Source organism: Dipodascopsis tothii (genome assembly GCF_038497935.1).
Source record: "Dipodascopsis tothii strain CBS 759.85 unplaced genomic scaffold V1510scaffold_31, whole genome shotgun sequence".
NCBI lineage: Eukaryota > Fungi > Ascomycota > Lipomycetes > Lipomycetales > Lipomycetaceae > Neoaidaea > Neoaidaea tothii.
The window spans coordinates 12,526-33,768 of record NW_027118015.1 but is presented as its reverse complement, the minus strand read 5'-3'; the positions used below and the strand labels follow the sequence as shown (position 1 = coordinate 33,768).

The 21,243-nt window shown below is 69.2% G+C and overlaps 10 protein-coding genes across 10 annotated transcripts; 4 read left to right on the top strand and 6 right to left on the bottom strand.

Moving 5' to 3' along the window:
• The first annotated feature begins 3,528 nt into the window (after positions 1-3,528).
• V1510DRAFT_421528 (mitochondrial RNA-splicing protein MRS3) lies at positions 3,529-5,237 on the top strand. The gene has a single exon (XM_066934635.1). The coding sequence runs from the start codon at positions 3,963-3,965 to the stop codon at positions 5,010-5,012; it is 1,050 nt and encodes a 349-aa protein (XP_066787283.1). The 5' UTR covers positions 3,529-3,962; the 3' UTR covers positions 5,013-5,237.
• A 366-nt stretch (positions 5,238-5,603) lies between these two features.
• On the bottom strand, positions 5,604-7,758 carry V1510DRAFT_398175 (uncharacterized protein). The gene is made up of 2 exons (XM_066931920.1): positions 7,497-7,758; positions 5,604-7,465 (listed from the first exon to the last, which is right to left on the bottom strand). The coding sequence occupies exons 1-2, from the start codon at positions 7,579-7,581 to the stop codon at positions 5,979-5,981; spliced, it is 1,572 nt and encodes a 523-aa protein (XP_066787282.1). The 5' UTR covers positions 7,582-7,758; the 3' UTR covers positions 5,604-5,978.
• V1510DRAFT_421523 (glycosyl transferase) lies at positions 7,752-9,968 on the bottom strand. Its single transcript, XM_066934634.1, has 3 exons — positions 9,789-9,968; positions 8,109-9,682; positions 7,752-7,990 (listed from the first exon to the last, which is right to left on the bottom strand). The coding sequence occupies exon 2, from the start codon at positions 9,578-9,580 to the stop codon at positions 8,165-8,167; it is 1,416 nt and encodes a 471-aa protein (XP_066787281.1). The 5' UTR covers positions 9,581-9,682; positions 9,789-9,968; the 3' UTR covers positions 7,752-7,990; positions 8,109-8,164.
• A 585-nt stretch (positions 9,969-10,553) lies between these two features.
• V1510DRAFT_431664 (uncharacterized protein) lies at positions 10,554-11,352 on the top strand (the record flags this gene model as incomplete). Its single annotated transcript, XM_066935442.1, has 2 exons — positions 10,554-11,299; positions 11,337-11,352. 2 exons carry the CDS (start codon positions 10,554-10,556, stop codon positions 11,350-11,352), a joined length of 762 nt encoding a protein of 253 aa, XP_066787280.1.
• Positions 11,353-11,443: 91 nt separating this feature from the next.
• V1510DRAFT_427051 (Redoxin) lies at positions 11,444-12,037 on the bottom strand (the record flags this gene model as incomplete). The annotated part of the gene is made up of 2 exons (XM_066935192.1): positions 11,444-11,845; positions 11,876-12,037. 2 exons carry the CDS (start codon positions 12,035-12,037, stop codon positions 11,444-11,446), a joined length of 564 nt encoding a protein of 187 aa, XP_066787279.1.
• A 262-nt stretch (positions 12,038-12,299) lies between these two features.
• On the top strand, positions 12,300-13,122 carry V1510DRAFT_421520 (mitochondrial 37S ribosomal protein uS17m). Its single transcript, XM_066934633.1, has 2 exons — positions 12,300-12,433; positions 12,465-13,122. The coding sequence occupies exons 1-2, from the start codon at positions 12,332-12,334 to the stop codon at positions 12,975-12,977; spliced, it is 615 nt and encodes a 204-aa protein (XP_066787278.1). The 5' UTR covers positions 12,300-12,331; the 3' UTR covers positions 12,978-13,122.
• V1510DRAFT_421517 (P-loop containing nucleoside triphosphate hydrolase protein) lies at positions 12,995-13,876 on the bottom strand. Its single transcript, XM_066934632.1, has one exon. It carries the CDS (start codon positions 13,818-13,820, stop codon positions 13,206-13,208), a length of 615 nt encoding a protein of 204 aa, XP_066787277.1. The 5' UTR covers positions 13,821-13,876; the 3' UTR covers positions 12,995-13,205.
• Positions 13,877-17,813: 3,937 nt separating this feature from the next.
• Positions 17,814-19,040, bottom strand: V1510DRAFT_421514 (ADP-ribosylation factor family-domain-containing protein). The gene is made up of 7 exons (XM_066934631.1): positions 18,872-19,040; positions 18,749-18,838; positions 18,605-18,717; positions 18,547-18,574; positions 18,459-18,514; positions 18,110-18,426; positions 17,814-18,078 (listed from the first exon to the last, which is right to left on the bottom strand). Exons 2-7 carry the CDS (start codon positions 18,750-18,752, stop codon positions 18,045-18,047), a joined length of 552 nt encoding a protein of 183 aa, XP_066787276.1. The 5' UTR covers positions 18,753-18,838; positions 18,872-19,040; the 3' UTR covers positions 17,814-18,044.
• Positions 19,041-19,076: 36 nt separating this feature from the next.
• Positions 19,077-20,169, bottom strand: V1510DRAFT_236837 (cytochrome c and c1 heme-lyase). Its single transcript, XM_066930534.1, has 2 exons — positions 19,919-20,169; positions 19,077-19,833 (listed from the first exon to the last, which is right to left on the bottom strand). Exons 1-2 carry the CDS (start codon positions 19,952-19,954, stop codon positions 19,096-19,098), a joined length of 774 nt encoding a protein of 257 aa, XP_066787275.1. The 5' UTR covers positions 19,955-20,169; the 3' UTR covers positions 19,077-19,095.
• V1510DRAFT_421510 (uncharacterized protein) lies at positions 20,128-21,064 on the top strand. The gene has a single exon (XM_066934630.1). The coding sequence runs from the start codon at positions 20,385-20,387 to the stop codon at positions 21,024-21,026; it is 642 nt and encodes a 213-aa protein (XP_066787274.1). The 5' UTR covers positions 20,128-20,384; the 3' UTR covers positions 21,027-21,064.
• Positions 21,065-21,243: the final 179 nt, after the last annotated feature.

The following is a 21,243-nucleotide window of genomic DNA, read 5'->3' as shown; positions in this document are numbered from 1 at the left end:
GCTGTTAGCATGCACGGAAGCAATTTCACGATAAGAAGGAACGTTCGAAGGAGCCTACGAGGTCTCGGCTGCGTGGGGACACAAGGGACAGGTCTGAAAGCGGCAAGGCGGGTCGGTGGGGTCGGAGCAAGCACGAGGGGTCGGCAGCGGGCGGCCCGAAGGGGCCAAGCGCGGACGAAGGCGTAGCCGGACGGCAGACGCGTGCAACCAGCCGAGTCCGGATCGGGACTGATCAGGGCCGTGGCCTGCCGCGTGGCCAGAGCGGTGTCTGAGCGGGCAGCAGCTCCAGGGCGGCGGCGCGGGCCCGGCGGCCGGGGACGCGGACCCGGCGGCGTGGGCCGGACCCGGGCGGGCGGTACTCTGCCCGCCGGCAGGCACTGGCGCCCGCCGCCGGCGGCACCAACGGCGTGCTGTGCCCGGCGATCAATCCACCGTTGCCGTCTGTTGTCCTCGGCCGCCTCCCGGCCCGCACCGCTGCGGACGGCACAACTTTGGGCAACATTGTGTCTGAGCGGCGCCCGATGAAGAATGCAGGACGCTATCGGCCGGTAGCTTAACGTGCATTAGCGCGAAAGCTACGTTGACCAGGTGCACGACACAGCCCATGCAGTCTCAGCAGCCAGACCTAGGCGGGTGGGCGGTGGCCAGAGAATGTCCGCCGCCGTTGGTGGCCGGCGGGCGCCGAGACAAGCCACGCCGAGCCTGCGCCGCGCAGTAAAGTGCAGCAGACGCGCATCCGACACAGTCCGAGGGGAAGACAGAGGCTATGGGGTAACCGCCGGCGGCAGCGCCGGCTCCCCGGTGGGTGATGCAATCATGACTTCAGCCGGCATGCTGCAAGCGCGGCCGCGTGGATGCAGCCGACACAAGGCTCTGGATGCACAGACTGTGCCTGGACGCCAAGGCGGGCCTGCGTCTGCAGCACGGCGTTATTGGCCTGAAACAAGGGCCAGTAGGTCTACCTTCCCAAAAGGTACAAAACCCACGGCGCTGGAACATTTCTACCAGGCTCTACGGCTGCGCTAGCGCATGGAACGTTCGGCCGCAATCTGGGTGCGGCCGGCTGCCGGCTGCGGCGCGCACGCTGGATTGTGCCTGCGTGCGGCTGCGCTCGGGCACGCGGTCGTGCGGCAGTGGCCGCCGACGACGCCGCCGCCGCCGCTGCCGCCCTGGCCGCCCTGTCCAGCGCAAGCCCGGGCCGGCCGCCGGCCGGCGCGTGGGTGACGGGTCGGCGGTCTCCACGGCGGCGGCCGCGCCCCCGGGCTTCCATGCAGCCGTCTGGTCGTGCTACCAGCACACTGGGCGCACGTGCAGCTCACAAGGGTCGGCCCCATCCAGCGGCCCTTGTTTGCGAGAGGGGGTGCATGATGCATGAACGGCACTAGCTGCGGTGGCTTCTGGAATTAAAAACGGTGCATCCGCTAGCGAACTTTATGTGACAGAAACTTTATGCACGCGCGCGCGATCCCCGTTTTAGAACCTCGCGGGCCTTGTCTCCCTCGCGGAGCCAAGCGGCACTGTGCAACCGGTGCCACCGCTGCCAGCCCCTTTTTCCACGACACTGGTGCCCCGGCGATGGGGCCTGTACCGAATACGAACAGCCTACGGGTAGCCCGGCCCGGCCGCAGGCCGCTGCTGCGTGGAAGCTCTGCGTGCGCGGCACATGCTGATTGGCGACCTCGTGGCCTGCACGCGTCGACGCCCACGCCATCGCCGGTCCTTCCGCTGGCGGGTTACCGGTGGCGTATGACGACAGCGTACTTTGGCCTGCAGGTAATCACGTATGCCGGACCTGAAACCGGGACTCGTCCCAGGTCTGGGTGGCCAAGGCCTGAGACACTCGTGTTCCACCCACCTGTCTTGTTCTTTGTCAAGGTCAGACGTCTCATTCTTTGTCGTCTGAGCGCTTGGCCGGCGCTTCCACTGCGATTGAGCGTCCCCAGCTTGAACACGGGGCCAGATCGTGACGCGGCTTGGCCAACAGATCCGGTCGATCCGAGATCTGGGTGATCTTGCTGGGTGCGCTGTTCAAAGCGCCTTGCAAGATCGGCAGCAGCGACTGCTGGCCGCGATCGTCTCGCCCTGATTGGCAACAGGTCTACGCCCACTAGCTCCCAGGGCTTGGCCGTGTTTGTTCAAAGCCAGCGGTCGCGAGATCGAGTCAGGTGTGGATCGGCCTATGGACTGCTGGCCGAGCAGACCGTGCGACCGTGACTCGACCCTCTCGAGTACGATCGTCAGTCCACGTCGTAGACAGATCGGCGGCTATCGCCGGAGCAGCCGGGACGGTGGGATACGCCGTTGCGACATGGTGTCGTGCACATGACCGGTCCGCTGACGCGTCGGACCGACCCCAACTGCATGCCAATTGTTGAGCTGCCCCCGCCGGACAGTGCCGCTGCGCTGTGGGCGTCAACCGCTGAGTCTACGAAACCGGAGGCGCCGTCGGCCAGAGACTGGGGTTGACAAATGATTCGGCTAATCGGATAGTCGGGATTGGGCGCTCGGTTACGAGACCTTGGACCTCGCCGCGCATTACGGCAAACGCCATGTACGCTGCCACCGGGTATGCCCGCTACGAGTCCATTGGTGGTCTGCTTGAGGTATATGGCCTGACCGTACGCGGACAAGCTGTCTCGCGGTTATCAAGGCCGGCGCACCCGTGCCCAATAGTTCAACGATAGCCAACGATTGTCCTTGTAGACACTGTCCTGACCCTTGGCGAGAGGATATGGATCCGCTCGGGATGTGCTCTGGCCGACACAAAACAGTCTCGGGTGCGACCGTGGTACGCGGCGTGGTCTGAGTGAGTGGATCGAGACGCTAACTATGCAGAACTGAGACCTCAAGATCACCCAGACAGTTCAGTCTTTGTGCGCACGGTAACGCGTAACCGCCGGACATGCATACGCGAGCGGGTGCTCTGGAGGCCGGGAGCTGGCCGGGCGCTGGCCGGGGCTGGGCCGGGAGTGAGCCGAGAGCGTCAGAGACGGCGGCGCTGGCAGGGCCGGTTGGGGACGGACGCGCCGCACGCCGTGCGGCGCAGTGCGGCGCGCTAGCGCGCGCGGCTCACGGCCGAGCCGCACACCCTGCGGCGCGTGCTATCGGGATGTCCGCGAGGCGGCGAGCCGCATTCCGTGCGGCTCGGCGGTGCGGCTCACGCGCGCCGGCCGCGCGAACCCGGCGTCCGCGCGGCCCACCGCCTGTGCGTACGCCTGCGCCACAGCACGCCCAGTCTGGACGCCGCCAGGTCTGTTCACGCCCGGCTCGCCGGCACAGTCGGCCCGTGCGCCACGGGCGCCCCGGCCAGCAGCTCAACGCCGCACACCGTGCGGCGTGCTCGCGTGCGGCCGACATCGGGGGCCCCACCGAGAGAACCTTGGTGGCTATGTCAGGGGCGCTAGCCTAGCGCTAGCTGAAACGCTCGGTCGCTGCTGCCAGTGCTGGCCAGACCGGTCCAGGGCCGGTGGCGGCCGCGTGGCCGGCAGCACGGGTGGCCAACGCCGGCGTAGACCACAGCACGCCCTGCCCACCGCGGCCCGCAGACGGCCCGGCAGCAGGCCGGGCCAATGGCGCGCCGCGGCTGGATTCATCTAATCTAATCGATCTCGAGCGGCCTTTACCCGGCATTTGCATTACTCACCCGCCGGCCGCGCGCGCAATAGCGGCGGGGCTGACGCGCAACTGCACCAAAGTGACATAAGCGTTCCCTGCGGCTTATCTAATCAGGCCCTACTCATCCAAATTTTTTTTGCACTCTTTCTTCCACGACCGCTCATTGTTTCCACCCCACAGCCCCGCACTCACACCAGGCGCCAGCTAGTCGGCGTCTTAGCAAGCAAGGGCATCGCACACAGCCGCGGCATAGCGGCACTCGAGCTCCCAGCCAGGCGATTGAGGCAGATACGGCAGAGCCGGACGACGTTCGCAGCGTCGACAGATAGACTACAGAAAGCACAGAAATGTCGCAGTCCACCACGTCCCCGGTGGCGCAGCCGTTCGCGGCGCCCGCCGCGGCGTCGGAGCTGCTGACGAGCCGCAACGTGGTCGGCGGAGAGAAGGCCCCGGCGGCCGCAGGCGCCGTGCCGGTGGCCGACGACGATGACGACGAGTTCGACTACGAGGCGCTGCCAAAGAACACGTCGCTGGCGGCGAACCTGATGGCGGGCGCCTTTGCGGGCATCATGGAGCACACCGTGATGTACCCTGTCGACGCCATCAAGACGCGGATGCAGGCCGTGGCGTCGGGCTCGGCCTCGCTCGGCTCGGGCATCGCGGGCGCAATCACCAAGATCTCGACCACAGAGGGCGCGCGCGCGCTGTGGCGTGGCATCACGTCGGTCGCGATCGGCGCCGGCCCGGCGCACGCCGTGTACTTCTCGGTCTACGAGACCACGAAGGAGTTCTTCGGCGGCACCGAGGAGGGCGTGTACTACCCGATGGCTACGGCGGCCGCCGGTGCGTGCGCCACGATCTCTTCGGACGCGCTCATGAACCCGTTCGACGTGATCAAGCAGCGCATGCAGCTCTCGCGCTCGCACTTCCCCAACATCTTCGCGTGTGCGTCGTCGATCTACAAGACCGAGGGCTTCTCGGCCTTCTACCTGTCGTACCCGACCACGCTGGCCATGAACATCCCGCTGACGGCGCTCAACTTCACGACCTACGAGGCCGCGTCGACCATGCTCAACCCGACCAAGCGCTACGACCCGCTCATGCACTGCGTCTCGGGCGGCATCGCCGGCGCCGTCTCGGCCGGTCTGACCACGCCGCTCGACGTCATCAAAACCGTGCTCCAGACCCGCGGCGCCTCGCCCGACGCTGAGATCCGCTCCATCAAGACCCTGGCCGACGCCGCCCGCATCATCTACCGCCGCGACGGCGCCAAGGGCTTCCTGCGCGGTCTCAAGCCGCGCATCGTCGCCAACATGCCCTCCACCGCCATCTGCTGGACCTCGTACGAGATGGCCAAGTTCTACATCTACAGACGGGTGCCCGACACCAGGGCCTGATCCTCCTCGCCGCCGACCCGCGGGCCGGCCTAAAATTTCCTGATTCCCGATGTTATATATTTTGGATCCACCAAAAACAGTTCTCAGAAAGTCTGCCGCGTTTTGTGTATTCCTGCCCTGTTTATATATTCTACTGTATATTGCATACGAGAAATCGCATTCTTGTACCTACTCTGTTCAGTCTCTTGATCTTGTCTGTTAGTAATGTCAGTTGCGTTTGCATTACTCTACGCTGAGCAGTGGCCGCACGGCGCCAGTAGGCTGGCTGCCAGAGCCCAGAACCGGGGCTGATGGCCCAGACGCCGGCTAGCCGAGCTAGCCGGGACTGGGCCCGTAGACGATGGCCCTAGACCGACACCGCCCGCGTCGGCAGCGAGCCGATTGGCGTGCGTCTTGCCGTGACCGGGCTATCACGGAGGTGATGTGAGTTCTTGGCAGAGCCGTTGGCAAAGCCGTTGGTTGTGACTGCGGCGGTTATATTCAGCCGTGCGGCTGTATGCACCTGCGGGCGTGACACTGTGGCGTGCGGCTGACGGCGGCTATGCGCGGCTATATGCTGTACACGGCTTTGCCCGAGACGCAGCTACGCTCGGCGGACTCGCCGCCAGAGGCTCTGGGCGCGGCGGCGGCGGCTACTTGCTCGGCGGCGGCTATATGCGGCTATATGCTCTGGCCAAGCGCAGCCGTCGGCCGCCGCGCAACTCTCCAGTGATCTAGTCGATACAAGAGCCCAAAAGCACATAAACACAATGACAAACAAACACCGGCTAACTCAAGGTACACGTAATGATATAGCTATAGTAGCCAAGCTGGACTATGAACTATGATGAAACAGATGACGGCCATGCGTACGCATACGGAGGCCATGTAGATGATGCGTGGTTATAGACATGAACAGGCCGCGGTAGTCAAGACGGGCGGATATATGGGGCGGCCGGGGGCGCGGTTGCGGTATCAAAGCGGGCTCTATTTGACGTCGACCTGGTAGCGCCAGCGGCCCTCGAGCAGGCCGCGCGCGGTGTCCTCGAGCAGGACCAGCCGGCGGTTGGCGACGTACGCGGTCTTGTCCATGACCAGGACCTTGTTCTCGGCGAGCTCCTGCATGGGCCGCTCGAAGAGCTCCGAGAGCTGCTCGACGGCCATCTCGAGGTCCTTCTGGTTGTCTTCAAAGAGGTGGGTGTGGTTGTTGCGCTCGAGATAGAAGGCGAAGGCGTAGGTCCACTTGAGCGTCTGGCGGCACTGCTGGAGCACGGACGAGGCCTGGGCCAGGTACTGGACCTCGATCCAGCTCATGCCCGAGGTCGACTGCAGCAGCGTCATCTTGCGCTCGGTGCGGACGTAGAGGTCCTTGTCGAGCTTGGCCGACTGCTCGTGGTTGGCGTAGCGGTTGTAGTAGTGCAGGTAGCGCTCGAGCGAGGCGCGGGACTTGGCCTGGTTGTCGCGGGCCTCGACGCCGGACTTTTCGTCGTAGCGCGAGCAGTTGTACCAGGACGTGCCGTGCTCGGCCCACGAGCCGATGCAGATCCAGCAGAACTCGTACTTGCACTTGCGGCAGGTCATGTGGTTGCACCCGCCGTTCTTCTCGATCGTGGCCATGCACTTGGGGCACTCCTTGGTGTTGGCCGAGATCCAGTTGGCGGTCTCGGAGTCGTCCTCGCACTTCTTGATCCACTTCTTGACGAGGACGCAGATGCAGGGCTGGTGCTCGGGCAGGCCGCAGCCGAAGCAGAACGAGTAGCCGCACGAGCACGTGACGGAGGGCACGATCGTCTTGAGGTCGCGGCTCGCGCCGGCCGACAGCGCGCCGCACTCGACCGCGTTCTCGCAGTTCGGCGCCGGGCACCACCGCAGGCGGTCGTGGTCCTGCACAAACGTGCGGTCGAGCAGGGTGCGGTACCGCGCGTACGTCCGGTCGTCGACGACGAGCCGGATCGCGCCGTCGTTGACGACCAGCCGGCAGCCGTCGCCCGGGCAGGTGATGTTGCGGCTCTCGCCCTCGTCCACGATCTTCTGGGTCAGGTAGTGCCGGTAGCAGTCCAGGCAGAACCGGTGGCCGCAGTCGATGGCCATGGTCTCGAGCCCGTCGTCGTCGTCGCAGCAGATCTCGCACATGAACCCGGCGGGCAGGTCCTTGCTGGGCACGGTCGCGTACTTGGCCGGCGCGCCGTCGTCGCGCGTCTGGATGCCGGCCGCGCGCAGCACGCCCTCGGTGTCGTCGACGTAGAGCTCGAGCAGGCGCTCGTGCTTCCACTTGTAGTGCAGCAGCAGCGTCATGGCGTCCTCGGCCGAGAGGCCGAGCGTGCTGGCGACCTGGTCGACCTGCTCGCGCTGGCGGCGCTGCAGCTCGTCCAGCGTGAGCACGGTGTGCTCGACGTCGCAGGCGCGCATGCGCGAGTCCGACGGGCGGATGTCGTCGTAGTTGTCGAAGTTGTCGTTGTCATCGTAGTCGACGTCTGCGGTCAGCGCGGCCGGATCACCACTTACCGGAGCCGCCCAGGCTGTCGTCGTAGTCAAAGTCCGGGTCGTCGGACGGCATGTCGTCGTCAAAGTCGTCGCTCGCGTCCGACATGGCTGCGGTCTTTGCCTTCTTGTCACGGTGCTCGTCCGGGCTGGCAGACGGCGACGACCGACGTTTCGGGAGGCCGGGGGCCGACACGACGGGCGGCGGGGGGCGCGCTCGGGGGCGGCGCGACGGCGGGGTCGGGCTCGGCCGGGCCGTGGCCGGGCAGTGGTGATTGGCGACGGAAGCCTGCGGCCGAGGTCGCGGGGCCAAGGGTGACCGGGGCGGCGGGGGGCTGCGGCGCGGAGGGGGCGCGAGGGCGCGGCTCGCGGCAGGCTCGGGGGGGGTCTCGCTGGATTCACGCGCGGCGGCCGGGGGGGCAGCACGGAGTCGACGGCGATTTGGGGAAACGGTTGGAGACGAGGTTGGCGGGCACAGTTGTAAAGGACGGCGGCAAACACGTGACCGGCACGTGACCCGCGCCGCAGCTCGCGCGGCGGTGGCGTACGCCGCACGGCGTGCGGCGCGCCGCCACCCGCGCCACCCAGCCGCGAGCCGCACCGCGTGCGGCGCCGGGCACCCGCCCAGGTCCGACCATATCCAAGTCAATTACAGCCTCTAGCATCTAGCATCTATGGCCCGCGGCCGCCGCCTAGCCGGCGATCCGCTTGAGCTCGTTCACAAAGTTCTCGCCCCAGTACGCGGCGGTGTACTTCTCGACGTACTTGAACAGCTTCTTCTGGTTCTCGACGCGCACGTCGTCCGGCATGGTCATGGCGTCGTAGATGGCCTCGGACATGTCCTCGGTGTTCCACGGGTTCACGATGACCGAGCCGTTGAGCGACTGGGCCGCGCCCGTGAACTCGGACAGAATCAGCACGCCGTGGCGGTTCTGCTGGCACGCGATGTACTCGTACGAGACCAGGTTCATGCCGTCGCGGGTCGACGACACCAGGCACGCGTCCGAGACCGAGTAGAGCGCGATGAGCTCGTCGAAGTTGACGGACTTGTGCATGAAGTGGATCGGCATGAACTCGATCGTGCCGAACTTGCCGTTGATGCGGCCAACGAGCTCGTTCACGACCGCGCGCAGGTTCTGGTACTCCTCCACGTCCTGGCGCGACGGCACGGCGACCTGGACGAGCACGACCTTGCCGATCCACTCGGGGTGCTCGGTCAGGAAGACCTCGAACGCGTGGAGCTTCTGGGGCACGCCCTTGATGTAGTCCAGGCGGTCGACGCCGACCATGATCTTGACGCCGCGGAACTTGTCCTCGAGCTGGGCGATGCGCTTCTGGACGCGCTCGGTGGCGAGCCCGTCCAGGAACTTCTCGGGGTCGATGCCGATCGGGAACGTGCCGACCGCGACCGTCTTGCCGTTGTAGCTCACGCCGTTGGGCATGGTCTGCAGGCCGAGCAGGCGCGAGCACGACGACAGGAAGTGGCGCGCGTAGTCGTACGTGTGGAAGCCCACCAGGTCGCAGTCGAGCACGCCCGCGAGGACCTCGCGCCGCACGGGCAGGATCCGGTAGATCTCGGACGACGGGAACGGCGTGTGCAGGAAAAAGCCGATGCCCACGTTCTGGCGCACGTCCTTGATCTCGGCCCGCAGCATCGCCGGCAGCAGCATCAGGTGGTAGTCGTGCACCCACACGAGGTCGCCGTCCTGGACGATACCGGCGATGGCCTTGGCAAACAGCATGTTGGCCTCGCGGTACGCCTCCCACGCCGACTCGTCAAAGTTCATCTCGCCGGGGTGGTAGTGGAACAGCGGCCAGAGGATCGAGTTCGAGAAGCCGTTGTAGTGCAGGTCCGCGAGCTCGTCCGAGAGGAACACGGGCACGCACGAGAACTCGTCGCGCAGCCGCGCGGTCACGTACTCCTGCTCGTCGTCGGGGACCTCGAGGCCGGGCCAGCCAAACCACGAGAACGTTGTGCACCGCTTGAGCCCGGACAGCGCCGAGACAAGGCCGCCGGACGACATAGTGAAGTCGTACACGCCAGACTCGGACCGCTTGATGGTCACCGGGAGCCGGTTGGAGATGACAAGCACCTTGCCGGACGACATTGTGCTGGTGGGACGCGGAAAGCGCGGGGAAGCCGATGGAGAAGCAGCCGGGGTACGGCGGCGATCTGGTCGCAGGGCCAAGAGAGCGGCGCGTGGGAATGCCTGGCGGTCAGCGCAGCCCGGGAGGGGGCGGGGGAGGGCCGCGCGAGGGCTGCGGCCGGCGGGCGCGGCCGTCCGCGCCCGCCGCCGGCCGTCACGGCCAACTTACCGCAGATCCGAGAAGCTCGGTCCAACTCTAGTCGCGTCGCTGAGCGCAACCGCCGACTATATATACTCTCGTGCGCCGGGGACCGGCACCTGTATGCGGATTAGTCTGGGTACCACGTCGCTGCGTGGTGCGCCGGGAGAGGGCTCGTTGTCAAATCGTTCTGGTCGGTTCTTGGTCGCGGCAGCCAGTTTTAAGAGGGGCCAGCGCAGCCGGGGCGTGTTGGCAGCGCCGCACCCCGGGTAACTGAGCCGCACGCGCTGCGGCGCGCGCGCGCGGCACGTGGCGGCGGCCGCGCCGCGCGCCGGCTATGCGCCCTCGGCGCACGCCAGGCGAGACAGCGCCGGCGCGGGCCGGACCGAAGCGGCAGCGTACGCGCAGCCGCGGGCGGCCCGCGGGCGTCGCGCGGGCGGCGGCGGCGTGGGCGCCGGCCAGTGGCCAGCGGGCGGCGGCGCGCGCGCGGCACCGCTGGCGCAGCGGTGTGCAGCCACTGGCGCGGCCGCAGCGGGCCGCGGGGTAGCCGGCGGGAGCGGGAGCCGGCCACTAGCGGGACCGTGACCGAGTCGGGCGTGCGGGGGCAGGCCAATGGCCGGCGGGCGGCCGGCAGCGGTCCGGGGCGCGACGTGGCGGGCCGGCCGGCGCGGGTGGCGCGACACGTGCGGCTGCGGGTGACGCGGCTCATGCGGGTGCTGCGGCGGCTGCGGGTGCTGCGGCGCGCCCTCCGGGTAACGGCCGCTCTCAGCGCGCGCCCGCCGCACACGCGCCCCAATGGCCGACGACGAGATCCGGGCCGCGCTGGCCGCCGAGCTGGCCCGCGCCGACTTTGAGACCGACACGCTGAAGATCATCCGGCAGCGCGTCGTCGCGCGCCTCGACCTCCCGGCCGACTTCTTCAAGACGAACGCGGAATGGAAGCGCGTGTCGACCGAGATGGCCGACGCGGCCGCGGCCGCGCCCGAGGATCCGCCCGCGGCCGCGTCGCCGCGCGCCGACAGCGGTCCGGAGAGCCCGCCGCCGGCCAAGCCCGATCGGAAGAAGGCCCCGAGGGCCCCGAAGGCCGCCGCCGCGCCCAAGCCGGCCGCCAAACCGGCCAAGGCCAAGCCGGCCGCAAAGCCGGCCGTTAGGGCCAAGCCGGCGTCCAGCCCGTCCCAGGACCAGATCGACAATCTCAAGACGTGGATCGTCCGGTGTGGGGTGCGCAAGCAGTGGAAGCGCGAGCTAGAGCCGTTTACGACGGCCGCCGCGCAGATCGCCCACTTGAAGGCGATCCTGGCCGATCTGGGCATGGCCGGCCCGCGGTACTCGCTGGACAAGGCGCGCAAGATCAAGGCCGCGCGCGACCTGGCGGCCGAGGTGGCCCAGCTGGACGAGCCGCCGGCGCCGCGGGCGCGGCGCCGGCCGGCGCGGCCGGCGGTGGTGGACTCGAGCGGCGACGAGGGCGCCGGCGACAGCGACGACGACGCCAGCGCGCCCAGCGCCGCCAGCACGGCCAGCGGCAGCGCGCCCAGCAGCCCGTCCGGCTCGGACGCGGCCGACCCACCCGCCCCCAAGCGCCGGCGCATGGTAAGTGGACCCGGGAGCGCGCTGACGCAGGCCGCGGGCCTGTCGCTGGACTTTCTGGGCTCCCAGAGCGAGAGCGAGTAGCAATGCATTTCTACCTACAACGCCTTGACGGCAGCCAGGATCTTGTCGGCCGCGGTGTCCTCGACGCCGGTGCTGGTGGGCTCGACCCAGGCCGCGCGGACGGCGCCGTCGGCGCCGAGCAGGACGGCCGAGCGCTTGGCGCGGTCGTTGCCGAAGAACTTGGCCGCGTCGAACTTGAGGTCGAGCGCGGCCGTGAGGTCGCCGGCCGGGTCAGCCAGGAACGTGACGCGCTTGTCGTCGGCGGCGCCGAGGCTCTCGGCCCAGCTCTTGACGACAAACGAGTCGTTGACGGCGACGACGTAGATGTGCGGCACGGCGGCCTTGGCGAACTCGTCGGCGAGGCCGAGGTAGCCAGGGACGTGCGAGGCCGAGCACGCGGGCGAGAACGCGCCGGGGACGAAGACCAGGAGCGAGCCCTGGGTTAGCCGTGGCCGGCGCGGACTTACCGGAACCAAGTCGGCGGTCGGGAACGCGTTGCCGGGCGAGCCGTTGAAGAGCGTGGTGGCCGGGACGGCCTGGCCGGCGGTGACGCGGGCGGCGGCCGACGTCTGGAAGGCGCGGCGGCCGGCAACGGCCAGCCGGGCGGTGAGGGCGCGGTGGAGAGACATTGGGGGCGGGGTGCGGTGCGCGCGCGGCTTGGGCGTCGCGCGGACCGGGTAACGCGTGCGGCACGCCGGGTAACTGCGCGGCTGCGGCTGTGGAACCGGGTAACTGCCGAGATTTGCGCCCGGGTAACTGCCGGGATGTGCGCCCGGGTAACAGGATGTGCGCCCGGGTAACGCAACGCCGGACCGCCCTCGCGCCGGGTAAGCTCACGGTCCGGCGTCCACCCGGGTAACGCCGCATCAAATTTTCACGCCGCCACGCCAGACCGGACTCCGCTCCGCCGCAGACCGTCCGCCATGCGCCAGAACTTTGTCGGCGTCGTCGTCTCGCACGGCAAGATGGCCAAGACGGCCAAGGTCCGTGTCACGCGGCCCCTCTGGAACGACAAGGTCAAAAAGGTACGTCTCCGTCCGCATCCGCTGACCGCAGTTCGTCAGCCATCGCAAGGACTACCTCGTCCACGACGAGGCATCGCTCGTCCGGACCGGCGACGTCGTCCGCATCGAGGCGTGCCGGCCCATCTCGGCCCGCAAGTCGTTCGCCGTCGCCGAGGTGCGCGACGCGCGCGGCGCCGAGCTGATCTCGTACTTCGACGCCGCCCGCGCCCGCGAGGCCGAGCGCGCAGTCACCGGCGAGGCCAGCGACGTCGGCAGCCCCGACGCCATGCCGGCCGAGCTCATCCGCGTCGGCGACCAGACGCTGCGGCCGTCGCGCGAGTTCTGGGCCGACTACCGCCTCTTCAAGCAGCAGCAGTTCCTGTCGTCGGCCTACGCCGACGCGACCGAGGCCTGGGGCGGCAAGACCGAGGCCGACGTCGTGGCCGCGCTCAAGGCCAAGCACGGCGTGTCCGAGTGGCCGCCCAAGATCGTGCTGGCCACCACGGTGCTGCGCGAAAAGGTGGCCGCGCTCGACGCCGCGATCGCCCGGCTCGAGGCCGAGTAGCCTGTATATACTGTACATTCACGTTATTTTTGTTCATTCATTAATAATACTCTCTATCCGAATGACAGTCCATACCGGTCGATACCGAACACCCTCATACCGTGGAAATCACAAACCAAACATAATACACGTGAGCACATATAGACATAAGGTGCCCGGGCGCTGCGCGGGCATGTACATGATAGTAGATGGCGGGCCCGGCGCGCCGGGCCGGCAGGATATACACGGCTAGGCACCCGAGTTGCCGTACTGGGCGGCCCAGTTGTCGAACGACTTGAGCGACTCCTGGGACACGCTGGGCCGGATGAAGCGGAGACTGGCCTCGAAGTCCTGGAACATGACCGGGCGGACCTGGTCGCGGGGGGTCGAGAGCAGCGCGTCGCCGAGCGCGCGCAGCGGGCCCATGGCCGCGTCCTTGGCCAGCGCGGTGATGTCCGAGCCGGAGAAGCCGTCGGTGAGCTGGACGAGGCGCTCGACCTCGTCGGGCGAGAGCCCGTGGCGCTCGTACGAGAGCAGCTTGTGGATCTGCACCCGGCGGGTGTCGGTCTCGGGGAGGGGGATGTACTGGCGCCGGACGAAGCGGCGGCGGGCGGCCTCGTCGATGGCCCAGGGCAGGTTGGTGGCGGCCAGGACGAGCACGCGGGTGGGGTCGCCGGTCTTGGCGTCGGTCGCGGACTCGCGGCCGGCGGCGGCCGCGGCCAGGTCGCTCCACTTGACGAGGAACTCGGTCTTGATGCGGCGCGAGGCCTCGTGCTCGCCCGTGTCCGAGCGCGCGCTCAGCAGCGAGTCGATCTCGTCGACGAAGATGATGGACGGCGAGAGCGCGCGCGCGAGCGCAAACATCGCGCGCACGAGCTTCTCGGACTCGCCGAGGTACTTGGACGTCAGCGACGACGCCGAGATGCTGAAGAACGTCGAGTGCGACTCGGTCGCGACCGCGCGGGCCAGCATGGTCTTGCCGGTGCCGGGCGGGCCGAAGAGCAGCATGCCGTTGACGGGCTCGCGCAGGCCCGTGTACAGGTCCGGCCGCATGAACGGGTAGACCACGTTCTCGCGCAGGGACTCCTTGGCCGCGCGCAGCCCGGCGATGTCGTCCCAGTGGACCTCGTCGCCCTTGACGACGATCTCGTTGAGGATCTGCCGGATCGCGCCCTCGTCGACGCCGGTGATGTTCTTGAGCGCGTTGTTGACGCGCTCGTTCCACGCGCGCGTCTCGGGGTCGACGCCCTCGGTCGGGAGCATGTCCGAGCTGGGCGCGGCGGGCGGCGGCGTGGACGACGCGCCGACCATGACGCGCGCGCGCTGCTGCTGCGCGATCGTCGGCGCCGAGTACCCGCCGCGCTTGCGCACCGGGCTCTTGTTGCGCCGGGCCGAGTCGGGGCTGGTGGACGCGCTCGTGGCCTGCAGCGCGGCCGTCAGCGGCGCGCCCGCGCCGGCGCCGGTCGTCGCCGCCGCGCGCGCGTTGGGCGTGCCGATCGTCCGCCGGTTGTTGCGGAACTGCTGCTGCATCAGGTGCGGCGGCTGCCGGCGCACGCGCTTGTCGTCGCCGCCCGGGCCGGGCGACGTCCGCGCCGACGCCGAGAACGGGAACGTCGACGGCGGCAGCGGCAGCGAGCTGGCCGAGCCGCCGGATGACGCGGCCGTGCTGGCCGGGCCGGGGCTCGTCCGCGGCGGCGTCGACGCCGACAGCTGGACGGCCGGCACCAGCGACGCCTGCGACGGCTGGGTGTGCAGGGTGGGCTCCTGGCGGGCGTGGAAGTAGTCGGGCGCCTGGGGCGACGTCGACAGCGACGGCGACGGCGGCAGCCGGTTGGCGGTCTGCGCGGCGCGCATCTTCTCCTCGTCCTCGCGCTCGCGCTCGCGCTCCTGCTCCTCGCGGTGCCGCTGGAGCTCGAGCTCGCGCTGGCGCTGCGCCTCGGCGTCGCGCTGGCGCTGCGCCTCGAGCTCGCGCTGCTGCTGCAGCTCGCGCTGCGCCTGCAGCTCGCGCTCGCGGTCCGGGTCCGGGTCCTGCTGCAGCTGCAGCGGGACCATGGTCGGCACCGGCGGCGGCGCGCGGTTGTCGGACGGCGCCGGGCGCGGCCCGCGGATGGAGCTCGGCAGCAGCTTGCGCATGGCAAACGACTTCTGCGGCGGCTCCGGCCGCGGCGAGGCCGACGTCGGCGTGCTGTAGGCCGAGCCCGTCGGCGAGCCGGTGTCGATCAGGTCCGGCGTGTCCAGCGTCAGCTTGCGCGTGCTGTTCGCCAGGTTCTCGGACGCGTCCGGCAGCGTCGACGAGAAGTTCGCCAGCAGGAAGTCAAAGTCCGGGACCGGGTACAGCGGCGCAGCCGCCTTCGGGCCCGCGTCGGCCGCAAAGCCCGGCGGCGGCCGCGGCGGCACCGGCGGCCCCGACGGCACCGGCGGCATCGGCCGGTACTCGGCCGGGCTGGTCGTCGCCTCGGCGTCCGACGGCGGCGGCGAGGGCTCCGGCGGGAAGAAGTTGGCTTGCGAAAAGTTAGCAAACAGGCTCTGGTAGACCGAGGCCGGCGGCGGCGTGCGGTCGGCCGCACGCGCCGTCTGCGGCCGGCGGGCTTGCTGGCGCTCGAGCGCGGGGGAGTGCGCGACCGGCGGCGGCGACGGCGTCGCGCTGCTGTGCGAGGCCAGCGAGCCCGACGACGTGCGCGGCCGCAGGTCGGCCGAGGGCCGGGGCGGCACAGACGAACCCGAAAACGACCGCAGGGAGAGGTTGGGCCCGAGCCCGTCGTCGTCGTCGCCCGCGCGCGTCGACCACGCCGCGGTCGCGGCGGTCGTCGGCACGCGGTCCTTGCTGCGCCGGGACGAAAACGCGGCCTGGACCGACGACTTCTTCCCGGACTTGCTCGAGCGCAGGGTCATGAGCATCTGCTTCTTGGGCGGGCTCGCCGAGCGGAACGGCTCGAGCGACTCTTGTTTCTGGGCCGACCGCGAGCGCAGAGGGGGCAGCGGCGGACGCATCATCTTGTGCGGCGGCGCGTGGACGGACGCTGAAATATGGTTAGCCCAAACGGAGTTTCTAAACGGACGGCCGGCCGGCCGCAACAACGACAACGCCGCGCACACCGCACGATCGGGCTCGACGGGCGGGACAGCTGCGCACGACGTGCCGGGCGCTGCGGGCGTGCGCGGCCGCGCCAGGGTATAAATAGAACAGCCGAAAAGCATAACCGGGATAGTTTAATGGGCCGGCGTGGCTGCGCAACATAAAATTATTCTTACCTGGCGGTCGCGGCGGCGGCCGTGGCGCCCGCGGCTTGCCGGCGTTGGCCAGCCGGTCGCGCGTCTGCCGCTCGATGTCGACGATGCGGGCGTAGAGCGAGATGTCGTGTGAATTGACCTGCGGCGACGCCAGGATCTTGGCGTGGTCGCGCCCGATGATGTCCAGCGTGCGCTGCCAGCCGTCGTGCGCGGCCTCAGCCTTGCCGACGGCGTCGTCCGAGATCGCGTCCACAAACGACCGGTAGGCGTCGTCGTACACCCGCTGCAGGGTCGAGTCGCCCTGGGTTTGCTTCTTGGCCTTGATGGGCATGGCGGCGCCGGATCGGACCGTGCCGCGCGGGGGCGGCGAGGACGCAGCTGCGGCGCGCCGTGCTCAATGCTGCGGCGCCGGCTGCGCCAGGCGCGGAGACGGCGCGGACGAGGCCGAGGAAGCGCGGGCCGGGGCGCCTGGGGAGGGCCGGCGGCGGCGCGCGACGGGCCGTGGTGTGTCAGACAGGCCCGGCTGGTGCGGGCGAGGTCTGGACGAGATTCTGCGACGGTCGCTCCGACACCCGGGGACGCGACTGTGTGTTTGCGGAGGAAGAAATCCTTTCGGTGAAGGGCTGAGTAGCAGGAAACAAAGACACTAGGAGTTTAGTTGTATAGTTAAGTGATGATATCAGAGAGTTACCCGTTTGGGAACCCTGCGCATTGGCGCGCCACAGCGCCGCGGCGACGAGGCGCGCGGCCGCGGCCGGCGGCGGACCCGCGGCCGCGGCGGCGGACGGCTGCGCGGCGGCGGACGGCGGCGGCCGCGGCCGCGCGGGCCGCGGCGCGGCGGCGGGCGGACGCAGGGCGGGCGCGCGCACCGCCACAGCGACTCCCGAATGCGTTTGCCGCGCCACTCTGCGCCACAATTATGACATATGCAGCGGCCCCAGCCACGGATCGGCCGTTGTCTGCGCCCACGCCACAGCGCCACGACGGCCGGCTGCGGCCGGCTGCGCGGCTGGCGCAGGCGCCTACTGGTGCAGCCACGATGCTGGCGATCGCTGCGGCCGTGCGCTAGCCACAGCGCAGTCACGCTCGGCGCAGACGCAGGCACGCCAGAGGCGGCGCGCCGCACGCGCCGCACGGATCTGCGGCGGCGGCCGGGTCGGCAAGCGACCGCGGCAGCTGCGGCGGCTGCGCAGCGGCCGCGACCGCTGTGGCGGTGCCCTGCTGCCTGCGGCCTACGTGGCTGGTTGCGCCTGCCGCCTTGCGGCGGGCGGATCCGCCCCTGCGTCCAGTGGCTGGGTGGCGGCGCGGCGGCCGCGGCCGCGACGTGGCGGTGCGGCCTGTAGAAGCCGTGTGGGACTGGGCTGCGGGCTGGCCGGCTGGCTGGGCAGCCGGCCGGCCGGCGTGCGCCACATCCGCGGCGGGGTCGCCCGCCGGCCAGAGGCCAGCCGGGCGCGGACGTCGGGCGCGGCCGCTACGAGATCAGGGGCGCGCACGTTACACCAGGAATGCGCACCGCGACGTGAGCCGTGAGTGTGATCGTGAGTCGTGAACCGGCCGGCAGCGCGCGTGGCGACCGGCTAACGCCCACCACGAGTCGCCGCCGGCACCAGCGGTGCTGGCGGGCGTGGCTGTGTCACGTCGGTCACGTCGTGACCAGCGCGACCGGCCAGCCGCAGCCGGCTAGCGCCGCTAGCTCGACCCGGCTAGCGAGCTGCCCCATTTTCTCTGTGACCTGGCCGGCGAGCGGCGATTTTAAGGCTCGTTCGCGCTCAGTACGTGCGGCTCGCGCGCGTCCCGCCGTTCGCGCTGTGACTTGCGTCCTCGAGGGTGCCCGCAGGCTCTATGTTGATACATTCACTACAGCTGCTCCTCCTTGATGACGTCGGCAAGCCTGTCGTCAGCGCCGTCGCGCGGCCACCTACCAGTCCAGTCCGTCGACCAGGCCCTCGCCCTTGATGGCCGAGCAGGCCATGATGCTCCAGCTGCGGTCCTTCATGCCCACCAGGCCCAGCGCCTCCGAGACCTCGGGCGCGGTCATGGCGCCGGGCAGGTCCTGCTTGTTGGCAAACACGAGCAGCGCCGCGTCCGCGAGCTCCTCCTCGTTGAGCATCTCGACGAGCTCCTCCTTGCAGGTGTCCATGCGGTCGTGGTCCGTCGCGTCCACGACGAAGATCACGGCGGCCGTGTTTGTGTAGTAGCACCGCCAGTACGGGCGTATGCTGGTCTGGCCGCCCAGGTCCTGCGGTCAGCGCCGCGCGCCGCGCCACGTACCCAAACATTGAACTTCAGGTTCTTGTACGAGAGCGTCTCGACGTTGAAGCCCACGGCTGCTGTCAGCGCGCTCGCGCCCGCCACTTACTCGGCACGGTCGACACCACCTCGCCGATCTGCGTCAGCGAGCCCCCGCGCGCACGTACCTGCAGCCGGTACAGGATCGTGGTCTTGCCAGCGCTGTCCAGGCCGAGGATGAGGATCCGGATCTCCTTGTCGCCGCCCCACAGCTGCGAAAACAGCCGGGTGATGACTTGTCCTGCCGTCAGCGCGCCCGCCGCGCAGCGTACCCATCGCGTCGCTGTGCGCGTCTCTAGCCGGTCTCGGGGCCGGGTCTCGGGGTCCGCAATTGCGCGGCCGTCGGGGGTGCTATGCGCGATCTGCCGTCAGCCCGCCCGCGTCGCGCCACGCACCTCGCCGCAGCGCGCTCGTCTCTCGATGTTGCCGTGTACTTCGCACGGCTTCCGGGCACGCTCGCGGCACCCTGGCGAATTGATGGGATGGTTCCGTCCTGGACTGGTGGTGGTAGGGATCGCTCGCTGGACAGGTAGCCATATGGGCCCGCGATGCCCTAACCCTGCATGGCAAGAGAGAAGATAATGGTACATTGCCAGCCGGAGCCGGTGCTATTTACGATTCAGTCCACCCGGCCGCCCTTGCCCATGGCGTCCTCCCACACGGCCGCCGACCAGACCGAGAACCGGTCGTGCGCGGACGTGACCGAGTCGAGCGCGGGGCGCACGTCGAGGTAGAACGACGGCGAGCCGTCTGGCTCGGCCGGGCCCGAGTAGTAGTCGATCACGTAGCGCACCTTGGCGCGGTCGCCGCCGGGCAGCGCGCGCTGCACCGTCCAGTCGTGCCGGTCGAACGGCGGCTCGATCCCGAACTTGGACGGGAAGACCTTGCCCATGGCCTGCAGCATCAGCGCCCGCGGCGACGGGTCGTTCGGCCGCCCGGTGAACTGCAGCAGCCGCGGCGCCTGCCCACTGTCGGCCGTGTACTTGGCCTCCCATCGCAGGATCTCCTCCCACGCGCCCTCGTTGAGGAAGTTGTGCACGTCGACCATGGACGTGACCGCCTCCTCGTCGTCGTCCGCGTGCTTGCCCTTGCGAACGATCGCGTTGAACATCTGCTGCGGCGAAGGGTACTCCCACACGCCCTCGGACGCGTCCGAGCCCTTGGGGATCGACGAGAACGTGCGCTCGGTGTCGAGCGCACCTTTTTGGCCGGGCGCGCGGTTCGCCGACAGCTCGGGCATGTTGTTGAGTGGGTTTACGCCGCCCTTGAGCTTGGTGTGGTCCACCGGGCACTTGGACGCGTCCGCTGCGGGCTTGAGCTTGGTATGGTCCACCGGGCACTTGGCCTCGCCCTCGGTCTGCGCGTCAGCGGGCTCTGGACGCGGGCGCGCGGTTGCCGATCGGTCGCGAGATCGGCCGGGCCGCGCGCGCGCGCGCACTTACCGGCTGCTTGCCAGACCACCACGAAAACAGTCCCATCGTTGGTCTTGCCGGACACTTGGCAGTGCGCGATCACGCTCGGCGGGAGCTTTTCGGTCGTTCGAACGTGGAAACGTCGGTGCAGACGACTGGACGGCGACGGAAAAAATTCGAGGTTGGGACAGTGGGTGCCAGGCACGCGAGTTGGGGCTCAAGCGGTGAGAGTGTGCATGCTTTGTGCCGTAAAGGCGGAAGTCTAGCCGCTTTGCTGCCCTAACCGTCGCGGGCCGGTGTCCAGGCACACCGCCACGCCAGATCACCACGGCCGCCCCCGGCGACACGGGCCAGACACACGCCGAGCGAGCACTCACGGACCGCGGCACGGCAAGACCACGCCAAACCTCGCCAGCGCGGACGCAGATACCTCGCAGCGCACCCAGCGCAGTCCGGGCGCAGCCACAGCGCGCGCCGGCTACTGGTCATAGCACACATGTACACCCAACTCGAGCAGATGGTCCTGGCCGTGGACAAGCGGAAGTTGCAGCCAGAGCCCGAGGTATGTGCGCACGGGGGCTGGACGGGCCCGGCCAACGACCCGCGCACGCTGACCGGCCGCCAGGACCGGCCTAAGCGCCGCCGGACAGATGTCGGAGGGGCATTTGGGGACGACGCAGCCTGGAACAACGCCGCCGGCGACTACGAAGACGAATGCGGCGGCTACGGTGGCGGCCAGCGCCTCGGTAATGATCCCGGCGATGGCACCGTGTCCGGGCGCGCCCGGCTGTTCGGCGCGGCCGCCGTCAGCCATCGGATCTGGTCGGCCGGCCCTGCAGACTCGCAGTCCTGGGTCGACAGCCCCGGGTGGACGGGCACCGCCACACCCGTGGGCGCTTCGCCCGGCGACAGCCCGCCATCGGACGACGACGGGCGCCGCAGTCACGGCAACTCCGAGGAGCCTGATTTGCAAGAGGGCATGCGCAACCACACGATCTCACAGGCCGAGCCCTCGCCACCCGGGCCCGACGGCGACCGGCCGCGCCGACTGGGCTACGTGATGGGGTTCCGGGCTGACTGCGCCAAGTGCCAGGACCGGGTCAAGGGCCACTATTCGCATTTCATTCCGCTCGACTAGCGGACGGCCGCGGCGGCGCCGCGGCTGGCCCCGGCGGCGCGGCCCTGGCGGCCGTGCCTGCTCTGTATATACGAGCCCATTGCTGTATAGTAGCTGCTGCTAATGTGTATTGTCACCAGCGAGCGCCGCACTGAGTGCGGCGCGCATGCGTGCGGCTGCGGTGGCGCCGCGCGGCTGAGCGCCGCACGCTGTGCGGCGTGCGCCGCACGGCGTGCGG

Coding starts and splice junctions, on each gene's coding strand:
- V1510DRAFT_421528 (XM_066934635.1), top strand. CDS start 3,963: ATGTCGCAGTCCACCACGTCCCCGGTGGCGCAGCCGTTCGCGGCGCCC.
- V1510DRAFT_398175 (XM_066931920.1), bottom strand. CDS start 7,581: ATGTCGGACGCGAGCGACGACTTTGACGACGACATGCCGTCCGACGAC. Junction 7,466..7,496: donor CGACAGCCTGGGCGGCTCCG/GTAAGTGGTGAT, acceptor CGCTGACCGCAG/ACGTCGACTACGATGACAAC.
- V1510DRAFT_421523 (XM_066934634.1), bottom strand. CDS start 9,580: ATGTCGTCCGGCAAGGTGCTTGTCATCTCCAACCGGCTCCCGGTGACC.
- V1510DRAFT_421520 (XM_066934633.1), top strand. CDS start 12,332: ATGCGCCAGAACTTTGTCGGCGTCGTCGTCTCGCACGGCAAGATGGCC. Junction 12,434..12,464: donor GGAACGACAAGGTCAAAAAG/GTACGTCTCCGT, acceptor CGCTGACCGCAG/TTCGTCAGCCATCGCAAGGA.
- V1510DRAFT_421517 (XM_066934632.1), bottom strand. CDS start 13,820: ATGTTTGCGCTCGCGCGCGCGCTCTCGCCGTCCATCATCTTCGTCGAC.
- V1510DRAFT_421514 (XM_066934631.1), bottom strand. Junction 18,515..18,546: donor GGTGGTGTCGACCGTGCCGA/GTAAGTGGCGGG, acceptor CGCTGACAGCAG/CCGTGGGCTTCAACGTCGAG. Junction 18,079..18,109: donor CTGGTCGACGGACTGGACTG/GTAGGTGGCCGC, acceptor CGCTGACGACAG/GCTTGCCGACGTCATCAAGG.
- V1510DRAFT_236837 (XM_066930534.1), bottom strand. CDS start 19,954: ATGGGACTGTTTTCGTGGTGGTCTGGCAAGCAGCCG. Junction 19,834..19,918: donor GGTGGTCTGGCAAGCAGCCG/GTAAGTGCGCGC, acceptor GCTGACGCGCAG/ACCGAGGGCGAGGCCAAGTG.
- V1510DRAFT_421510 (XM_066934630.1), top strand. CDS start 20,385: ATGTACACCCAACTCGAGCAGATGGTCCTGGCCGTGGACAAGCGGAAG.